Consider the following 21,092-nt stretch of genomic DNA (forward strand, 5'->3'; position numbering starts at 1 on the left):
CGCCCCCAAATCTTGAAGCGTTGCCTTGTCAATGCGGGACAAGTGCACAACAGGTGCTCCATTGTCTCCCTGGTGCCTTGCTCTAAAGAGTAAGCATTCTAACCATGTTCCTACAGTCTCTTCTATAGAGTACCAGTAGGAACTATCTGTATTTCTGATCTACCGCCTTATACATGACTTTTGCAGTTTTATACCCCCTTCGAATATATATATATATATATGGGTATATAAGTTAATCAATGTTGATCACGTTTTCGGATGACGTTTCCGGATACACCACTTTTGGAAATCTCGTCCATAATTTCATTGTCTTTATGATTTTGTGCATACAGTTGAAGTGAAATCACTTAGAACAGAACTTAGACAGAAATCCGCCCTACTTCCTAAGCCTGCTTTGGCCGCTATGCGAAAAGAGGTAGATTGCTGCTTGGTTGGGCACGTAGTAGATGTTAACTCTGGAGCTGCCTGCTGGTTCATTTCAGGCTAGCTCCGTGGCTTTCCCAATAGCAACTGTGCTTAAAATATATTGCAGTGGTCCGGTAGTTAAAGGGGCTGCCTTATGCCTAATTCCGGACAGTATATCCTCGCACCGTCCTCCGTTTTCAAGACATCCGTATAAATGTTTAATGTGTTAATAATAATAATAATAACCCAACGATTACCTCCTCCCCCCAACCGACGCGAGGGGCGCAATCCGCATACGTGCGGAATTAGCCGAGTCAGAAAAGGCAAGAGAGTTTTTTAAGTGTTGAGATCTAAAACTGCTCAGCTACAGAAACAAAAATTTCAACAGCTAAGATCTAAAGTTACAATATAATAAATTGTTACATTTTCCTTTTTTAAGAGAACACAATAAAGTCTTTTTAATTTTGAAAAGTGAGTCAGATAAGTCAAATGTGCTGGAATGAGAATTAAAATCATGACATATATGGCGGAATGGCTCGTTTAGTTCGAAATTTGATCTACAGGATTTTAGTAGTAAAGATCTAAACTGCCTCGAAAGGCGAACCGGATTATAAATTTAATTTCAGACAGGAGAAAAGAACAGTTCCATTCAAAAGTTTCACTAAGAATATTATGCCAAGCATTTCCCTACGACTAGAAAGTGTAGGTAGATTAATAAGTTTTAAACGACTAGTGTATGGAGGTAGACTTACCCTAGCATCCCATCGGAAATGCGCTAAGGCGAAAAGTAAAAATTGTTTTTGAACCGACTCTAACTTGTCAGAATGGATTTGGTAGCTAGGGTTCCATACAACAGAGCCATATTCCAATATAGGTCTAACCAAAGTTGTATAAAGTGTTTTAGTAATATACGGATCTCTAAATTCTTTAAACCAACGTTTAACAAAACTGAGGACAGCTTTTGCTTTCAAGACCATGGTATCAATATGAAGACTGAAATTAAGCTTAGGGTCCATATTAACTCCCAAATCAGCATAGTTAAAAACTTGCTCTAGAATATGGTGTTTTATTACATAAGAAGAAGGGTGCACAGATCTACGGGAAAAGCACATCATCTTACATTTATTAAGATTCAATGGCAAATCATTTCTATCACACCATGCAACCAAATTGTTTAAGTCTGTTTGCAACAGACACCTTTCCGTCGTCAGCGTATAATAAAATTTTTGAGAATTCTATTACTGAAGAGATATCGTTAATAAACAACAAGAACAGAATCGGGCCAAGATGACTACCTTGCGCGGTTGCGCGCAGCTACCATATCTTTAGGCCAACCATCTCCTTCTTAGTCCACTCTGAATCCTTATCCCAATAGAATTTGTTTTGGTTTACATTAAAGTGGTCATACACCATATATAAATGATCAGAGTGACAACCTTATTTGATTTAGCCATGTCTGTCTGTGTATACGAGAACACGTCATTTTCTTCTCAAGAAGCTGCTCTTTTGTGCAAACTGCCGATATCGGAACCACTATAGCATATAGCTGCCATACAAACTGAACGATCAAAATAAAGTTCTTATATAATATTAAAAACTTCTTAATTTGACAAGGACAACCGTGTTAATTGACAAGAAATTTGGCACAGAGTATCATTCAAGGCATCGCTATAATATCCGAAAAATTGTGCATATCGCATAACTATAGCATATATATGACCGATCAAACCCAAGTCCTTGTATGGGAAATTATTTTATTTGACAAGGTATCTTGACGAAATTTATCTGATAACATAGGTATTTAAGTCGGACACCTATACCATATATAATAGCTGCCATACAAATTGGCCGATCAAAATCAAGATAAAAATCTTTATTAATTCTACTTGAAGGTTGTTCATAGCAAACAACGTAGCCCGAAAGAACTAGCAAAATGTTTCTCGTTGGATACAAACCGTTGCCCGGTTACGTTTTCAGATTTATTTAAACATACTCATATATGTATTTGCTATTAGCAATGCATTTGTGAAGGGTATTATCTAAAGCTTGTTTTTGTTTAAAGTTAACACTAAAGAACTAAACTAACTTCATTCTCAAGTTAATTGTTACATATATAGATAATAAGAATCGACTTTCGTTATTTTAAAACGTGAAATGCAAAAAAAAAATATATATACTGTTCTTCAACATACTCGTGTACGTAACGCTGTGTTCTATAAATGGTAGTCTCGCTTGAACCTACTTAATTAACGTTCCACTTCTGTTAAACTCCATAACACTTAACGGTTTTAAGCCGCAAAGTAATTTAATGCTTGTCTAATTCTGGAATCCAAAACTAATGCGCCATTAAATAATTTACAGTGTTCTAAAGGAATTATTATTAGTATTTGCTATTTTTATACTCTTGCAACATGTTGCTACAGATTATAATAGTTTCGTTCACCTAAGGGTTGTTTGTATCACCTAAAACTAATCGAGATAGATATGTACTTATATATATATATATATATATATATCTAAAAGTCCGGCTGTTTACATACGAAAATAAAAGAAAAGAAAATATATAAAATTGCTTGAAAATAAGTTCTGAAGTATACCTGAGCAATGTCAAAAATTAATGCAATCGGCCCTTCCATTTCTATGCCCCAATGATTTTAGTATAATAATTTACGCGGACGAGAAGCAAAATATATTAGTACAACTGAGGAAGCCTATGAACTTCAAACTAAGTTAATATAATACCAAATTCGATTCATGATTTCGGTGAACAATGAAGTTAAACCCCCTCGCTATATTATTTAATATTGCCAACACCTGGAAGTATTTAGCCGGCTTTGACCCTTGCAAGTTACAAAAATATGAAATGTTCGGTTACACCCGAACTGAGCTCTTCCTTACTTGTTTTTAATGTGTTTTCTTGATTTCCGAGCGAAATGTCATAAGTCGACTGCTCCACCTGCTATGAATATCTATAAAAAACTAACTGCAAATGCCAACACAATTTAAATTTTCTAAATACATACACAAATAGTTAGCTACCACACAAGCGCACATACGAACAACTGTACTTGACTTGCGATGATGACAACCGTATGGCACATTCAACTTGTTGTCAGTGAATTTATTACTACTGTAGTGCACTATGTGCCACAGCGCAAATTATTCGTGCGGTTATTTAGTCAATCAGACAGGCGGCTCAATCGTTTACGGTATACCAGTATTTATGTGTATTTTTCTGTATGTATTTCGTTGCAGTCATCGACAGTTCGTTTGCTTCAACGTTCATCACTTTAATTGCAGTTTAATTGCAAATAAATAAATGTCAGCATTGTTGCTGTTGCTGCTGCTGTTGCAATTGTTGTGCCCATAAAAAGACAACCGAACAACAATAGATTGCATTCATCTTGAAAACTACAAATAGCTGAAGAATGTGAAGTGACAGGACGGAGTCAGCGAATGGGAATTCATCTAATTGAACTTGAAGTCGTCGCAATATGAACACTGAGCTACTGTCGGGCGGCCAGACTGCTTGGCTGTTGGCTGTGTACACACACATATATATGCCATGCGAACAGGTTGCTTTTGTGGTCGGTTCATTGGCTACTTGCTGCTTGGCTGGCTCCCTTTTCCAAAAAACTTACACACTTACATACGCATGTGCTGGCACATAATAGTGATCACTTTCTTTCCATCAAATTCACTTTCACTTGCAGCCATCCAACGCATATATACGAGTGTGTATGTAATTCTCTGTCCTAAAAATTGAAGCAAACAGGCAACAGCGGTTGTAAGCTGCAGCAACAGACATTAGCGGAGGCAGAAATCACATGGTCCCGTCACAGAGTGACGCCAATTATTAAAATATGACGGGCGCAGTCATAACTGTGAAACAAAAATGTGGTTTATAGGAAAATAACTACGCAAAGTTATAAAGAAGGAAATTTGAAAACAATAGCTTTGTTTCCATACCCCTTCTTAACTAATTTTATTTACTCCTTAGAGTTATCGAGCTTTAGTCATAGACATCTGAACAACTATAACTCTGCACTTAGAGTTAAATAGTCTTTGGTACTAGTTTGAATTTCTCTCTTTTACCCTGCCGCTAGGGTGAAGGACTGGAAAATATGTTTTTCGTCCCCCAGATTAAACAGTATTAATTGGCTTTTAATTCTCTTATTTTAAATTATATTCTCTTTAACTTACATTTCCATGGCCTTGTTTTACGCCTAGGCCTAGTCGTTTCAATTATTTCTTTCTATGAGTTTAAACGTCTTATGATACTTTCCGAAGCTATTAGTATCGGGAAGAGGAAAAAGTCATTAGTCTCAATTCTAGATACCTGAACGATTGTTTTGTTTCGGTCAAATTAGTGTCTAGTTTTAAGGCAGCAGGAACGAATCCACGATAAAATACCAAAATTTTCCACCGACTTTAACAGTTTTTATTCAGTTTCCGTTAATTTTTGGTACACCACTCACAAGACTTCTAGAGGGTTTGTTCAATAAATTTAGGCACAATTTGGCAGTAAATTTTAGGTTTAAGAATTAATTTTAAATTTTTAAGTTCAATTGGAAAATGAAAATCTAATTTTAATCAAAAATTTTATGATACAAAATTTCAATTTTCAATTAGAAATTGAGAACATATTTTTATTTAAAAATTGGAGTTTTTAGAAGAAAAACTGGATGAAAAAATTTTATTTACAATATAATTATCAGTTTGGAATGAAATTGGTTTTTATTTCTCATTTATTAGTACATAGTTACTTAGGATTAAAAATTAATTTTTTTATTTTAATTTCGATTTTTGGGGCTTAAATGTTTTTTCAACACGGTATTCTGTTGGAAACATAAAATATCAATAAACCTCCTCGATCAATATTTTCGTTTCGCCAGCTCAAGTTTTTGTATGTATGTATGAAAATAATTATGTAATAATGTCTCTTAGTTCTTAGATCTATTCGACCAATTCGAAAATTGAGTTCCGAAGGAAGGTATAAACTTATCTAGAATTCTGAAAAAGTGTTTTTTTTTTTTTAATCATATTATTAGCAGTAGTAGCGTTGATTTTTGATACAAGAAATTTTAACTTTCGGTAGAGTCCATAAAATATTTTGTTAAAATAATGATACTTCTTCGGAGCAAATGCACTATAATTCTGATACGAAATCGTCCATCCCAGATAGTTTAAAATGTGTAAAACCCCATAATACTAAAAAGAAGAGCGACCATATACATAAATAAACACAAACAATTTTTAAATTAGCTAGGAAAAATAGTTATAATACCTATAAGCATTAATCAAAATCTAAAACGTATTATACAGGTATACCAAAAAGGCTGCATTGCAAGCTTTGAAGTCTCAAATTGTCTGGTTATAAGACAGCACGAAATTTGTTATGCTCTTACATATTCTCACCGTTAGCTAAAATGTTATTACATTACAATTTCGTGAGTACTCGCTTTTTGAATTTTTTGCTACGCCTGTTGTTGTTGCTTTCGTTGAAAATTGACATTACCGTTGATGCAGGTTGCTTCGGAATACGAAGCCAAACAAACATATTCATTACTACACCACCGTCTGTTTTTGCTCGTTTCGTATGATGTTATTTCATATTTAAAAGCGTTTGATTTCACCTTTTTTTTACTTCTTCTCTTAACTTTGAAAAGTGCAACAAACGAATATTTTCATATCGAAAACGAAAGTATTGCAACGACTTGTTGCCTGGCGGCATCAAAGTCAAGCATTGGCTTTCCCTTTCTGTCGATCGGTTGTTGATAGTTGGTTCACCTGCGTGCTATGCGCTCGCTGGTGTTCAGTCATAATAGCTACACTCATGCACACCGGCAATCGCATTCATTCATTCATTTATTCATTCACTCATTCAACAATTTATTCATTGCACCATTGATGTGTGTGTTGCAGCTTTCGATTTTCAAGCGCCAGCATGTTTGGGCTTTTTGTTAAAGCTGGCAGTGATGCACCGTGGCGATACGTCATCATGTCAATTATGGCATCTGTCAGGTATTTCTTTGTTTCGCCTTTTGCTTTCTTACTTTTTAATTTTGTTGCGCGCTTTTGTTTCTTGTGAAAGATTTTCAATTAAATGCGATTTATTTTAAAGATTTTTCAAGTTAAGCCGCAGTTTCAAATTTCTTTCAAACCGCACCTTTATATTTTAAATTTTCTCCGCATTTATTTTTTGTTATCTTTGTTGGCTACAACTGCGTCTGACTCAATAACGCGCACACAGATTACATACACTTGTTCATATGCATGTAAGTACATGTGTTTGAATGTGAGTATTTTTTTGATTTATGGGAAAATTGTGAAGATCATAAAAATAAATAAATTCAATTAAAGTGGAACACACACGCCGCCAACAGTAACAAACGTACCCGCACACCATATCACATAAACGTTTACAAGCATTTGTGTGTATGTGTTCGTCCAGCGCTTGCGCCAACACTTAAGCTTGCGCATACGAGTGCAACAACAAGTGGCGGCACAAGTAAAATGCAGCTGCGCTTCGAAATGAAAATTTAATTACTTTTTAATCTTCGCGGCTTCGGCGGCAAATTAAGCAAATAATTACAATTATTCGAAAAAAAAGCGAATAAAAGAAAGTATGTGTGAAATAATCAGAAAGTGTTTAATCACGGTGGCAGTCATGAAATTAAAAGCTCATTAATCATTAGAAATTGCTGTCATAGCTATGGTTGGCAATACAGTTGAGAACTCTGAAATTGCAAGTTTATGCCTCGTTTTTTGTTTGAATTATTTTGAATAAAATGCTGATATACAATATAGTTATATGATCAAGAAGCATAAGCATTAGTTACTTCAAGAAGTATTATTCTTTTTATTCACAATGTGTACAATGGGTGCAGAATGTCCGGGATATAGGTTCTGCAATCATTAAACGACGATCTAATTTACCTGGTACTATATATATATATACAACTCTATGTTATAAATGAAATGATCTGTCAAAATGTCATAGTAACTGTAAATTACTTAGCTTTACTAATGTTATTTTCTGTCAAACGCTCTCACAAAAACATAAAGAAATGAAACTGATAGTCTATATTTCTGTTGTTCCTGAAGAAAAGCAAAAAAGGTAACCATCCGTAAGCTCTCTTTGAAAGTGCCCTAGCATTTAAACATGCCATTCTGATTCGAAGGAAGAGTGAAGTTTGTCAATTTCCCGAATATATATATGAATATAAAATTTGTTCTCAGATAAGGTACACTTCCGTCTAAACAGTTATGTGTATACAATAGGTCCAGTTACTAGTAACACATCGTTCCTAAATAGGAACACCTCCTACACTCCCCCAATTGGAAGTTTTGTTAATGTTAGGTATTATTAAATAAATATACTTGTATGATGGTCAAAGAGACAATAAATATCCTTGAGACACGGTTTAAAACTGGGAAAAGTATATATTGGATAAAATGGAATTTGAAGGTTAATTTAAGAAAATATTGTACAATATTCTTATTCAACGTGGGCAATACATCTGAAGTCATAGCATTTTCCGATCTTTCTGACAATTTGTGGATTCCATCCCAAAATACTGACTTGGCGGCTAATAATGAATCAAGTCAATTTTTTTTACATAGTTTTGATGTGAACCGTATTCCAGTGAATGCGTTCTTCTTTGACGCTGTTTTCCAAATAGTTTTTAACCGGTCTTGCAACATGAGACCGAGCGTTGTCATGATGGAAAATTGTGGCTTTGTATCAAGAGCAACCACTCGCTTCAATTTGCTGAGTTGCTGTCGGTAGCGTTAACCATTAATGGTCTCACCCGATTTTAGAAGCTCAAAATACAGCACACCCTACTGATCCCACCCAATACAGAGTATTACCTTGAATTCGCCGTTAATTTTTCTGTTTGCCAGGTTTCACATAAGATTTTTGGTTTTTAGGGCTAATCCATTTTTCATTCCATCGTTCATGCAAATATCTGCCTTTCTAAATCATTTTTCAATGTCTCTTGGCTTCAATTCATATGGCAATTACCTTGACTTTGAACCTGCACCTGCTTTTTCCCCAAATTCTGGCAGCTCTTCTGTGTTTGATAACAATCTTCATCGAATAATTGCAGTTCCTCATGTTCAAACTTCTTTTTGGCCGCCCAGTACGTTCTTCGTCTTCGTAGCCAAAATCACGACCTTCCAATCTTGTAAACCACTTTTGGCGCATTCGTTCAGCTAGAGCATGTACACCATAAAATTCCACCAAAATACGATGACTTTCGGCTGAGGTTTTTTTCATATTACAGTAGTGAAGAAGAACGCCACGCTATAACAATTTTTCAAGCACAAACTTCGACATATTGAATAAAAAAATTATTGTTGTTTGGGCTTCTAATAAATGTCATACATACCTAAAAAGACGCGGTAGGACGGTAGCTTTCCAACGCATGGTCGGAATATTAAAACATATATTTTCAATTTATTTACTCTTTCAACCAAATATTTTTCAATGTTATTTAACTACTTTTTCGAAAACACTTATACCATAAATGGGTCTTGTTGTCATAAGGTAACATTTAAAATCACACTCGTCTCATCAGTCATTATAGTTTGGCTATTAAAAATTTATCTTTTTAAAACTATAAAAACTAATATTAACTTTATATTGTATATTTTTACATGCCTCCCTTAATAACAAAAGCCGGTAACACCGCCTGTAAGTATGCTACTCTGAATAATATGTTTTAAGATATTAACAGAAACCAGGATATTTTATTCATCATTAACATTCATACAAGTACAGAAAAAAGGAAACTCAAATTAAAATAAAAAAATGGACTAATAGTTCAATCACTGGGATAGACAATAATAGAGAATTAAGTATACAAAGCTTATGAACGATAAAAATACGTTATCAACTAATATTTTTTATAAGCGAAGCAGGAGCAAATATCTTAATCAAATTCAATTTATGTAAGCATTTTTTTCAATCCCATATCCCGAAGATAACATTTCTGATTTTCCGCTTAATTCTTTAGTCAATATATTTTAAATTAAGCTTTGAATTTTGAATTAATTTGTAAAATTGTTTATATAAAGTTTACCAACACCTGAAAATATCTTACCTGCATCAAGCCTGACAAATTGCGAGAGTATAAAATGTGCGGTTTTACCTGAACTTAGCACTCCCTTACTTGTCAATTATTATTTTTATAAAAAATTTTGAGCAATACTTCTATGGCATATTTTAAACGTTGCAATATTAATAATTATTATGGGTATAGAATTGATATATCTGGTATAGGTAAAAAATCCATTCCGCTGCATTTGCATTTATCCGAATTTACTTCACTCGCATTACCACAATAATCACATTCCACCAACTCCACCCACTATCTACCAGCTAGACAAAGCTTTGCATTATTTCTGTTCAATTTAATTGTAATTACTCTTTGAATATTTTTTTTCTTTTATACACAATACTTCAGAACACTATGTGTCAACTGACTAATAGCCATTCGTAATACAACACTTAATAAATAACTGCCATTGTACTCTGGCGTTGAAGTCAATGGGGTCGTAGATCGCTCCATTCCGATTCGTTAAATTTTAGTAGGGTGGTGCGAATAGATGTCAACCGTAAGGAAGAAAAAAAAGTACCGCAAGTACTTTCAGTTTTTCAATTAATTTTAGCCAAACTACTGACTTTCCGTAGTGCTCAAACGTCACGTTGAACTACTTATTCATTTTATTAGTTGCTGTTCGTTTTCGCCTATTTCTTTTGCTTGCATTTACTCAGCTATTTTTTGTGTATTTCATTGAATATCTCCATCTCCATCTCTTCTCTTATTTTTATTATTTTCCTAATTTACTTCTGTTTTGATATTTTCCGAAAAATTTAGAGCGACGCTTTTGCGTCCATACAACAATTGACATTTTTCGGTAGTTGGCTCTATGCTGCCGAAATCCTCTCTAACCTCGTTCGGCTCCAAAGCAAAGATAAGGCGGTCGTTTGTTGGGGTTGTTGGGTCGTTGATTATTGAGTGCCGTGTTTGTTGGTTAGTTGGTCGTTCGGTTTGTAGGTGGTTGAGGCTCAGTCAGCGATTGTCTTCACGTTATTGTCATTACCATTCACTATTAGTCATGTCAATGGGTTTCGCGACACATATAAATGCATATACTTATACAGTTTAATAGTATATATACCTACATATATATATAGCAGACCTCCATAATACTCACGATCAGTTTTGTGGTTTAAGTACTTACACGCGCAACGACTGTCCGGTAGCCACTGCGCCAGTGCACGTAATGGCCCTAAAAGTAAAAAAAAGTACACAGAAAATAAAGTAAATTGGAGCAATCAAATGTTAGCTCCCACTGTTGTTGTTTCTTAGGCGCGAAAAATATTGGCACTTTCTGTGCGCTTTATTTTAGGAAATTACTTAATGTTGTTTCTTTATTCATTTCGCTATATTTACCGTTTCCAGTAATAGCTTAGCAGTTATAGCATAAAAAAATCATTTCATTTGCATTTACTCTGGCTAGTGGTTTTTGTTGCGCATAATCGACTGCTCAAATTATGACTTTTGATATAAAATATGTATGAATCTTTTATTTTATTGTTCAATTAAATTGTATTTATAACTAAACTGTCACTCTGTATACTTTCTTCCCGATTTCAAGGCTTCACGCAAGGTTTCGAAATGCGGCTACCTCTTCGTAGCACCCGATTGGGACTTCAGTAATCCGTTGTACAGAACAAAGGTAAGTCCAGTTGTGTTTTAAACAGATTCTATATAAAACTAAAAAAAAATTATTTTTAAACGTTATATTTAATTACGTGAATCATTAAAATATAAAAATTCAAAAAAATACTTATTTATATTTATACTATTATTAAAAAAATGGTAATTATGACTCAATTTCACGAACTTTTTGCTGCAAATACATAAATAATTTCAAGAGTAAAAGTTTAAATGACGACTTCCAATAATAATAGATTCACTATTTTTCCCCTCACTATGTTCGGGCATACGTGTTTTTTTTTTTTTTGATATTTTAGATCAGTTTTACTATTGTATGAAAATAAAATAAGGATTACTCAAAAGTTTTTTTGTCGCGGAAAGAAAAATTTGTTCACCAAAGGCGCACTACAATTTCACATGCATAAGAAGAAGTATTAGCACAGGGTTGTATCGTAAGTGCTGCTAGTTTGATTGATCATCTGATATAATAACTATATGTAGTTTGTTCGATTCGCTACTTTCCAACTCTCGGTGAAAGTAAGACAGCTAATATTTTTTGAAAGGAAGTGGCAATGTGAAATTTGCAAAATAAAGCAAACTACAAGTATGAAAGTTATTTAAAACTATAAGAACCTAATTCAAAAATGTGCATTAAAGCGGTTTACGCACTTCTAGTGTCCGACAAACAAGAGATTATACAGCACACAAATAAAAGTCTACAGTAAAGAGTTATTAAATTACCAAATCACACGACACGGATGTCAATTAATTGGTTTTAAAAAACGTTTTAATTATAAAGCTCTTTCGGAATAGTGTTGCCACTCATGTAAAAAATAAAATTAAGTATATATTGAAAGGTTGTTGTGTATATTAAATAAGGCTTTCACTTACTAGTGTGCCATAATTATATTCTGAACAGGGTACATTAAGTTCGCCACGAAGTTTGCAATACGCAGAACAAAAAGTCGGAAACCCTACAAAATATATACATATGTATATATATGTAAATGATCAGAGTGACAAACTGAGTCGGTACAGCCATGTCCGTCTCTATGTATATATATATATACTAATTCCTCAGTTTTTGGGAATTGATCTACAGTTTTGCACACGTTCTATTCTCCCCTTATGAGAACTGCTCATTTTTCGGTATCGCCGCTATCGGATCGATATAACAGTTAGCTGTCATACAAATTGAGCGACCAAAATTAAGTTCTTGTATAGAAAACATTTCTATTTAAGAAGATATCTTACAAAATTTGGCACGGATTATTATCCAAGGCAACGGTACAATATCCGAACAAAATATTCAGATCGGATTACTATAGCATATAGCTGCCATACAAATTGACTGATCAAAATCAAATTATTTTTATTTGTGAAGACTATTCTAGCTTCGGTGCATATGTATTGTGTATATATGCACATATGTATATATGTCAACACAAAAGTAAACAAATTTGCTGCACCTTTAAATGGCACGTCTGTTCTGCAGCTCCCACATCACTACTGCGCCTCAATGAAAAGCATTAATGCACAATTTAAATAATAATATCTATAAATGCGATAAAAAACGAAACTGCAACCAAAAATGCATTTTAATGAGCTGCATTGAACAAAGAATGCAGACACCTCTGGTTTGTTAAGAAAATCATGAATGAAATGAAACGCCTAAACAATGCTGGCGTTTTTATTCAACAATTATTACATATAAGGGTAAATAGCACACGAGCATATATAAGTATGTACATATATATATATACATACATAAATACATATATATATATATTATATATATTAGGGTGGGTCATAAAAAAAATCGAATGTTTTTATTTTCGCTTTTACTCTAAAAAATTGGTTGAAAGACACCTCTAAGAAAGGCTCTCCAAGTATAAGCTCTTAAATGCTTAAATCATGTTTCGCTTCCAACTATATGAAAAGATATTTCGTTTTACAGATTTTGTAGTAAATTGAATGCTCTACAAAATGGTCTCTTTTTTCGTAAACCTAAGTGTTGAAAAGATATAATATTAACGGTTGAAGTTTGACGATTTTAAAACAGATTTGTTTTTCTCTATTGAATATTATAACTCAAAGAAAAAAGCATATTATATAAGGTAGTCTTCTATGAGCTTAAAGCTCAAATTATTATTTTTAAATAGTTAACGCATTATAGCTTTATTGATTTTTTTGCTGTTGATAAACTTTCTCAAACTAGGTATCTAGTGCAATTGAAATGTGGACACGCATAAATGTCGAATTTTGAGCAGTTGAGATTTCTTTATAATGCAATGCCTTTAAAAAAAGATTAAACTTACTTGACAGTCATTCTAAGAATCGTAAATTTTTGACCGTAACCTGATCGCTTTGACATCCAAAGATATTGCTGAATTAAAAAATCCTTCTCAAAATATCGATCAGTTTTCAACACTGTGCAACACCCTATAAATTCAATATTTAAATTTCGTAATTAATAGATTATTTATTAAATGTGTTATTATTAATGCGCGTAAAAATGCTAATTAGTTGCATTAATTTGAAATACAAATGCACGAATATAAGAATGTGAGCTGGCGTGTTGTCGGTTGACCCAATATGGTTAATAGATAATTTGCAATAGGTGATAAATGCCAGAATTATTAGTACAAACGAAGCGTATTTGCAGCTGACGGCGTACATTATTACTTCATAGTTGTTGTTTCTAACACCTACACATGCTTTTTACACAAATTTTCAAATACGAACATGAAAACAAACAAAATACGCAACACTTCCTGCTCCCTCCTACATTTCCTCTGCTCTTTTGAATGTAGTAATTTGTAGCCAAGTAGACAAATTGTTTTCAATACTCGCTTGTACTCGTTAAATACTCTGAAATAAACTAAATGTATGTCTTCAGCATAGTTATTTCATAGCTAATTGTCATTCACAGTGTTTATACTGGAGCTTAAATACCGATGCTCCGATTACTTAGTATTCCTAACACATTTCGTAGCGGATTAAGTCTACGGCAGCGCCATTTGAATGCGTACAGATATGTATTAAAAATAGAGCAAATATGTAGGAAGATGTGCGTTTTTATACACTCTTGAAATATATTGCATAGAGTATAATAGTTTTTTTTAAATAAAGATTGCTTGCGAATTCTTACAACATACAAGTATATATAGTAAAATATTGAAAATGAAGATACAAATTGGTTTATCTACAGTTGTTTCATTCGTCTGTTTGTTCTTTCAGCGAAGCATATAATGACTTGAGGAAATTGTTCCCACGACAGTGGGGTTTACGCAACTGGAACAGATTTTTGTCCAGCTAATGACTATCCACTCACAATATCGCATTATTTAATATAAGAAGTCACACTCAACAAATTTTCACAAAAGAGTATTATATTCACTCCCTGTTGAGGAAAAGTATGCACTATGTTATCCTAAAACAATTCACGAAAGTATCGTTTAAAACTATAAAATATATGTTAAACTCTCTGAAGGTAATGCTGGAAATACGAATCCGAAGTTGGATGTGATAAGTATTAAATGAGCACCACTTGGACCACCTAACGATTACGTAACGCCACAATGAATTTCAATTATTAAATTTTATTAAGAGGCTTATTATTACTACCAGCTAGGCTTAAATATCCAATCATTTCAGAGAAAACTAATTTTATAGCGAAGTGATTTATTTAAATATTTACATCCTTAATTCTTTGGAGAGTTACATGGATTATGTTTTAAAGTTATTTCAGGTAGTAATTTCGAGGATTATTGTGTGGTTGCCAGAAACTTTCGTACATTTTCAACTTTAATTTTTGGATCCGATTTTAATCGTGTTACCATCTTCCTGGACACACCAAAAGGTTCCTTCCTCTTTTGAAATATTTTGCTTTCCAAATACCAATCGCTACTGTCTACAAAGTTATAATAATTTATAATCGTGAAACGCACGGTTGAGGAACCATTTCAATATAATATACAATGAAATGTATGACAACGACGGCTCATGAATAGATTTAACGGTTAAAGCAATTTGTCACTACGCCTATAGCGTTAGGAAGTGTGACAGGTGTGAATGGCGACGGCCATTGGGTTTTTATTTATGCATATGTATGTAAATAAGTATTATATATAAACATCTATATATGTATTTTCGTATGCATCACAGTGGCTTCTGTATTTCCTGTGACAAGCGTAATGGGTGTTATTGACAGTAAAGTTGTGTGCAGTTGATATGCATTTGCATGTGGCAGCTGTTTGTGAAGGCCCACCAGTGTGCTGAGCTATTATTGAGCTTAAAATTCATTTGAAAAGAGGTTTATAAATAGACACATAGACACTATGTAATTATTGTGTCTGAAAAATATATGTAGCATAATTTTTATTCAATGCCGTGGTCGTAAGCTGTACCTTGTTTAAGTAAGCAAACATATTAAAAAAAGTAAAAGAAATAAATATACATATATATATATTCTGAAACAAATTGCTTTAATTCTTCACCACGTCTAAAACATCCTACGGGACTCCCCACCATACCGTTACAGCAACTGGGTGGTAGCCACGTTGATCGTTTTGATTAAACTTTATAAATTGTTTTGAACTATTCAGAAATCTAGAACTACGAAGTGGACAAAGAAGAAGTGTTTACCATAAGATTATAGAACTGTTAATTTGATTTAAAAAAAGTTGGCATTTAAAGAACGCTCAAGTTGTCTACAAAATTTCAATCGATATGAGGGCCTCATATATTTCTGTAAACGGTCTTTTTAGTTGTCGAACTGGTCGGGGTATATTAAAGCAAGTGCTATCTGTTAATACCGAACTCTACTTTACAGCTTGTGACGGTACCATAAATGTCATCAAAAACTATAACAACACCATGACGTGACCTAACCTTATTTGACCTTTTAAGGCACTCTCATATTATTGAAAGCCCATCAAATACACGCTGCGACATCGTTGCACCAACTTGATGCCACTTATATTTATTTATTGTCATTATTATTATGCATAATATGGTATGCAAATTAGTGTTAATTAACTTTTATACTACAGCACTTCCTTATGCAGAAAAGTATGCCTCGTACGAGACTAAAAGCTTTGCAAGCGGCTCAGTCGCTTGAAGTACTTGGCAGCAGCCACTCAACTACCGGATAGTATGGTGCCAGTGCCACTTCAGCGAACGAGTGGCAAGTGGCACCAACCCACTCTTCTTGTTTGGCTTTGCAAAAACAAGGCAGTAATAACAGCGGGTGAGCATGTGCTTAGTAGGAGCTGCTATCGCATCGAAGGCTGTTAAGTCTACGTTGCGCTTTCAATGAAAACTGCTTCCTGGCTCAATTAATAAGAAATTATAAAAAGTGCGACACAAAAAAAATAAAATTTAGCAACAAATAAAAAAAATAATTTTAAAAAGACAACAGCAAGAAAGATGTGATGATAGACTTGAAATTAAAATTCTGCAAGGCGGCCTAAAAGACTTAAATCTAAAATTGTGAATAACTCTAATAACAAATTACTGTTAAAATTTATTATTATATTCTTACAAAAGAACATGAAAAAACGTTGTCTTCATTTTCACTATCAATGTTAAGTACATACATATATATTGGAGAACAATTCTGCAAAGTTACGTGCTCTTAACTTTTTTTTTTAAAGGAAGGATACCGCAAAATAAAAAATCTGAATTATTGGTTGTATGAGGGATATATGTTATATTTGTCCGATCTGGCTTTTGATCAATAGCGTGTCAAAATTCAGCTATGTATTAAATTTCATTCGGATATGTCAAAAACTAACGAAGAAATTTTTATAATCCCTAAAGAATAAACTTCGCTTTAAAAATCTCTTTCTCAAAACTAGTTATAGATCCATTATCATTTCCCGCATATGCGATTTTTCTGTTTATTTTTGGCTCCCTGTAAATCAACCCGCTCTAGTATATACACAAGCACTTTATTTAGATCAATTTGTCGTATATAATTAGTCCGATCGAAACCATCTCTTCGGATATAGCACCGTTGCCTTGGGCTGAAATCCATGCCGAATTTCGTGAAGATACCTCGTCAAATGAAAAGGTTTTCCGCACAAGCACTTGATTCTGATCGTTCAATTTGTATGGCAGCTATATGCTATAGTGATCCGATATCGGCGAGATTTTGGAAACTATAAGGAAATGTTATGTAAATCTTAACACGACGCATTTACTAAATTTCTAACCAAACCTTTTCACTATACTCTGCAAATCGACACCAGGATGTTTGCTAATTGAACCAAAGTGTGTTGCGAAATTAATGGGGACCTCCTGCCAGTGCTCTGCGCCAGCTTAGATGGATACTAACAAAAACGCCACACCAACAAGATTTTAATCAATGCGCTGTTGCATTACCACTCCATCACCATCGTTCAATATGCAGTTTTATCATCTATATAATCAACAGCATCACCATCAACATTAAACAACATATTTTATTTATTCATAATTCTGCCAGTGTCTGGCTAAAAAAATCACCAATCGTAAAATTTGAATGCGCTTCCTCACTTCACCCGTTGCTGTTGAGAGCTAATGCATTAGAAAATGCGCAGGCGCACGCGTGCGCTAACAAACTTGCAACCTTGTTAGGCGTGCAAGTGCTCTTGGAAATATTTTTTTGCGCACAGATTTCATTATACAAACGCATATATACCGCTTAGATTTCCTACTTGTTGTCTTACCACTTTTGCTACCACCGTCGCTGACTACCCTCACCCGGCCTGGCCCACTGGCGCACTGACTGTCTGTTTGCTATACACTTTTTGTGGCGCGTAGACGCTTCCTTTTCACGTAAAATTAAGTGGCTTTTCATTTTTGCTATGAAGGAGACAGTGAATAATACAAAAACAAAAAAAAAACTAAATGAATTGACTGCATTTCCGCGGTGCACAAAGTACATTGGGGCAAGTGGCAAGCTCGCGCAGTGCAGCAGTTGCTGTTACAGTGGCACGTCCCCTTTTGCAACATGCCAACAAGTCATCATTACGTGGCCAACACACATACATACATACATATATGCATGTATATTTGTATTTACTGGTCGTTGCTGATTGCTGAAAGGCACCGTTTCATACCATACATAGCTGTCTTGACTGCCGCGATGCGCGCTGCCAGATATGCAAACTATCTTATCTTGTTGTAAAAGCTTATCGTTGACGTTTTGTGCGCATTTTTGCACTTCCATCAACGCATTGCCAGAGCGGATAGCACCGGTCGCACAGCATCTCAGCCGCGCCACATAGCAATTATGTACACTGGCAGCAGCGACAGCGGCAGCAGCGCCGATCAAATTGAATCTGTATGTACGTACATATGTATGTATGTTTGCATGTAAGCCCGCATGCAGGATGTTGTTGTTTTCATTAAAGCTATATGCCAGTATTTGCAACTAAACGAAACGTTTTCGCTTCCTGTCTGCAAGTGCAACATAAATACACAAACATACATACGTATAAACATATACGTAAACGTACATGTGGTAGTTGCTTATGTACATACAAGTAAATACAAATTAACGTATTTATGTGCGCGCGTACAAGACGCTGGCGCTTGTTGCACACCCCTTTGGCCAAGGGAGTTAAGTAGCAACGTGTTAGCCCGGTTGTGCAACAATAGGTTGGCTGCATTTAGTTATGAACGCTCCGCAACTTTTGTTTGTATGTTTGCATACATTTGTATGTATTGCAGGTATACTAACAAATTGGTGTACTCGTATATAAACGAATATGCGCATGTAGCTTGGAATTATGATAAATTTCCATGCAAATTGCTGCGATTAACTTGTCAAAGCAAATTATCGGAAATTATTCCATGTAACTGCGTGTACAGTACATACAGTCGTGTACATATATACTTACATACTTCATACAGTTTGGTGCATGCACACGTCAATCTTTCACCACCTTCCACAATATTTAATGGCTGTTTGCGTACCTACCATTCAACGAAATCGTTTTGAAAGCGTAAAAGTTCACAATGAGTAATCGGTGTAGCGCTTATTAAGATACACTAACAAACATATAAGTAACCACATAAATATAAATATTTATTAATGTAGATTTTAAAATGAGCTCTCAATGAGAATGAGCGACTTTTAAATGTTTTTACATGTGTTCATTAATAAGCACATTAAGTTGGTTCTTCGAATTGTAAAATAAATTTGTTGTAATTAAGATCAACTTAATAAATATTAACTTGCTGTATAGGCAACAAAATATATAATGACAAGTAAGGAAACGCTAATTTCGGTTGTAACCGAAAATTCAATACCCTTACAACTTGCCAGGAAAATACCTTCAGGTGCATACTGTTTGTTAGCACAAAGAAAATCAATATATGTATTATATGATAGTTTCGGTAATTTGTGAACCAATTTCCCCTATTTTCGGCATTAAACTATAGTATATCCAATATTATACTTCCAGTAAATTTTGCTAAGGTATCTTACTTATTTGCTGAAATATGCGTTATAAAGTCAGCCGGTAATTCGAAAATCACTCTATTAGGTATATGGGGAGTAAAGAAATTATTGACCCGATACAACTTATTTTTGACATGCAAACATATTATTATCGTAAAAGGATTATCTTCGAATTTCTATAATATATCTCACAGATTGACTAATATTTTTGATAAATAGGCACTAGGATCCACACATTCAATATATGGAGGGTTGAATAGTTTAAATCCGATTTAGACAATTTTTAGTAATAAGGTCGCCTAACTAAAAAGCACTATTCATGGAAAGTTGTATCCCGATACATTCATTGGTGCTTGATTTGCATACTGGAAAGTGAAAGAATCAGATGGAATTTAAAGTTGTGTTTTATGGGAGGTAGACGTCATTGTAGTCCGATTTCGCCCATTTTCACACTAAAGCATAGAAATATGAGAGTAATTTTATGTACCCTCCCAGAGAGAAAATTTAATGTCTCTGGCGTGTTTAGTGCTCTATTTATCGCGCTCTTATTAGTTTTTAACAGTATATTTATGTGGGGAGTCGATAATAGTGCTAAAAATCTTTGTCCTCAGTGAATTTTGTTATTATTGCTTTAGCGGTTTAGGAGATATGTACATTAAACCTATTTAGGAGCGGAACCACGACTACTTTTTAAAAAAAATTTAAACTGCATATGCCCCTCTTTAATGTGATCCTGTGTATCTAGTAACAGTCTTGTATCTTATTGTGGAGTTTAGTTATGGTTGCGAGAGTATAAAAATAATTTACCTATACCACAAAGAAATTGATCGCAAAGAAATAAAATGATACATATATAGTCTATAGCCAGCCAAAATTGGTGGGAAAGAAGCAAATTAAAATCTATATCAAATTCGATCACATTTTTTGACAGAACTATAATATAATCTTCCAATTAGGCTTCCTCGATCTCTGTTCCAACTTTTTGACATATCAAATTATTCTGCTTTTACTTTCATAGTATTATTTTGTAGTTTTGAATACATTTCTGACAACTCATACTCCCTTGCGCCAGCCCGAGCCCGTATGTATTTTTATTTGTATCGCTGCTTCACAATAAATTTTTCCGGAATTTGACTTACGTTGAAAAAGCACTGAACCTATGGACCTCACGTGCGCTTATCAGGCGTTGATCGACGATCAGCCTTTGCGCGACTACGTGATCCTTCTAGCCTAGAGTAGAACTTAGGAGATCTACTGAACTACTTGCCTTTAGCAAAGTTCATCTTGCAACAATTTTAGGAGTTTTTACTGGACATTGTCCAATAGTCATTCATGCTGTAAGTCTAAAAATTCAGTCGGACGCAAATGGTGAGGTGGAAACTTCCACGCTCTTTCTCTTCCATTGTCAGCTTTTGCAAGATAAAGGTTGAAATTTCTCGGCAGTCATACCCTAGGGAATAGAGTAAATGTGAAATCGAATCGAGGGAAAGTTATATCGAAAA

At 34.3% G+C, this 21,092-nt stretch overlaps 1 protein-coding gene across 4 annotated transcripts in view; it reads left to right on the plus strand.

Moving 5' to 3' along the window:
• Positions 1-21,092, plus strand: part of osp (myosin phosphatase Rho interacting protein outspread) — a 134,021-nt gene that overhangs the window by 56,814 nt on the left and 56,115 nt on the right. For 2 of the 4 annotated variants that reach the window (XM_036376598.2, XM_036376595.2), the window contains exons 3-4: positions 9,092-9,106; positions 11,077-11,157. In XM_036376598.2, the coding sequence (XP_036232491.2) occupies positions 9,092-9,106; positions 11,077-11,157 (96 nt within the window). Of the gene's footprint in view, positions 1-9,091; positions 9,107-10,686; positions 10,714-11,076; positions 11,158-21,092 lie in introns of those variants that run through there. The other 2 variants (XM_070106855.1, XM_036376596.2) reach the window with 2 other exon arrangements.

Source organism: Bactrocera oleae, chromosome 3, assembly GCF_042242935.1.
Source record: "Bactrocera oleae isolate idBacOlea1 chromosome 3, idBacOlea1, whole genome shotgun sequence".
Classification (NCBI taxonomy): Eukaryota; Metazoa; Arthropoda; class Insecta; order Diptera; family Tephritidae; genus Bactrocera; species Bactrocera oleae.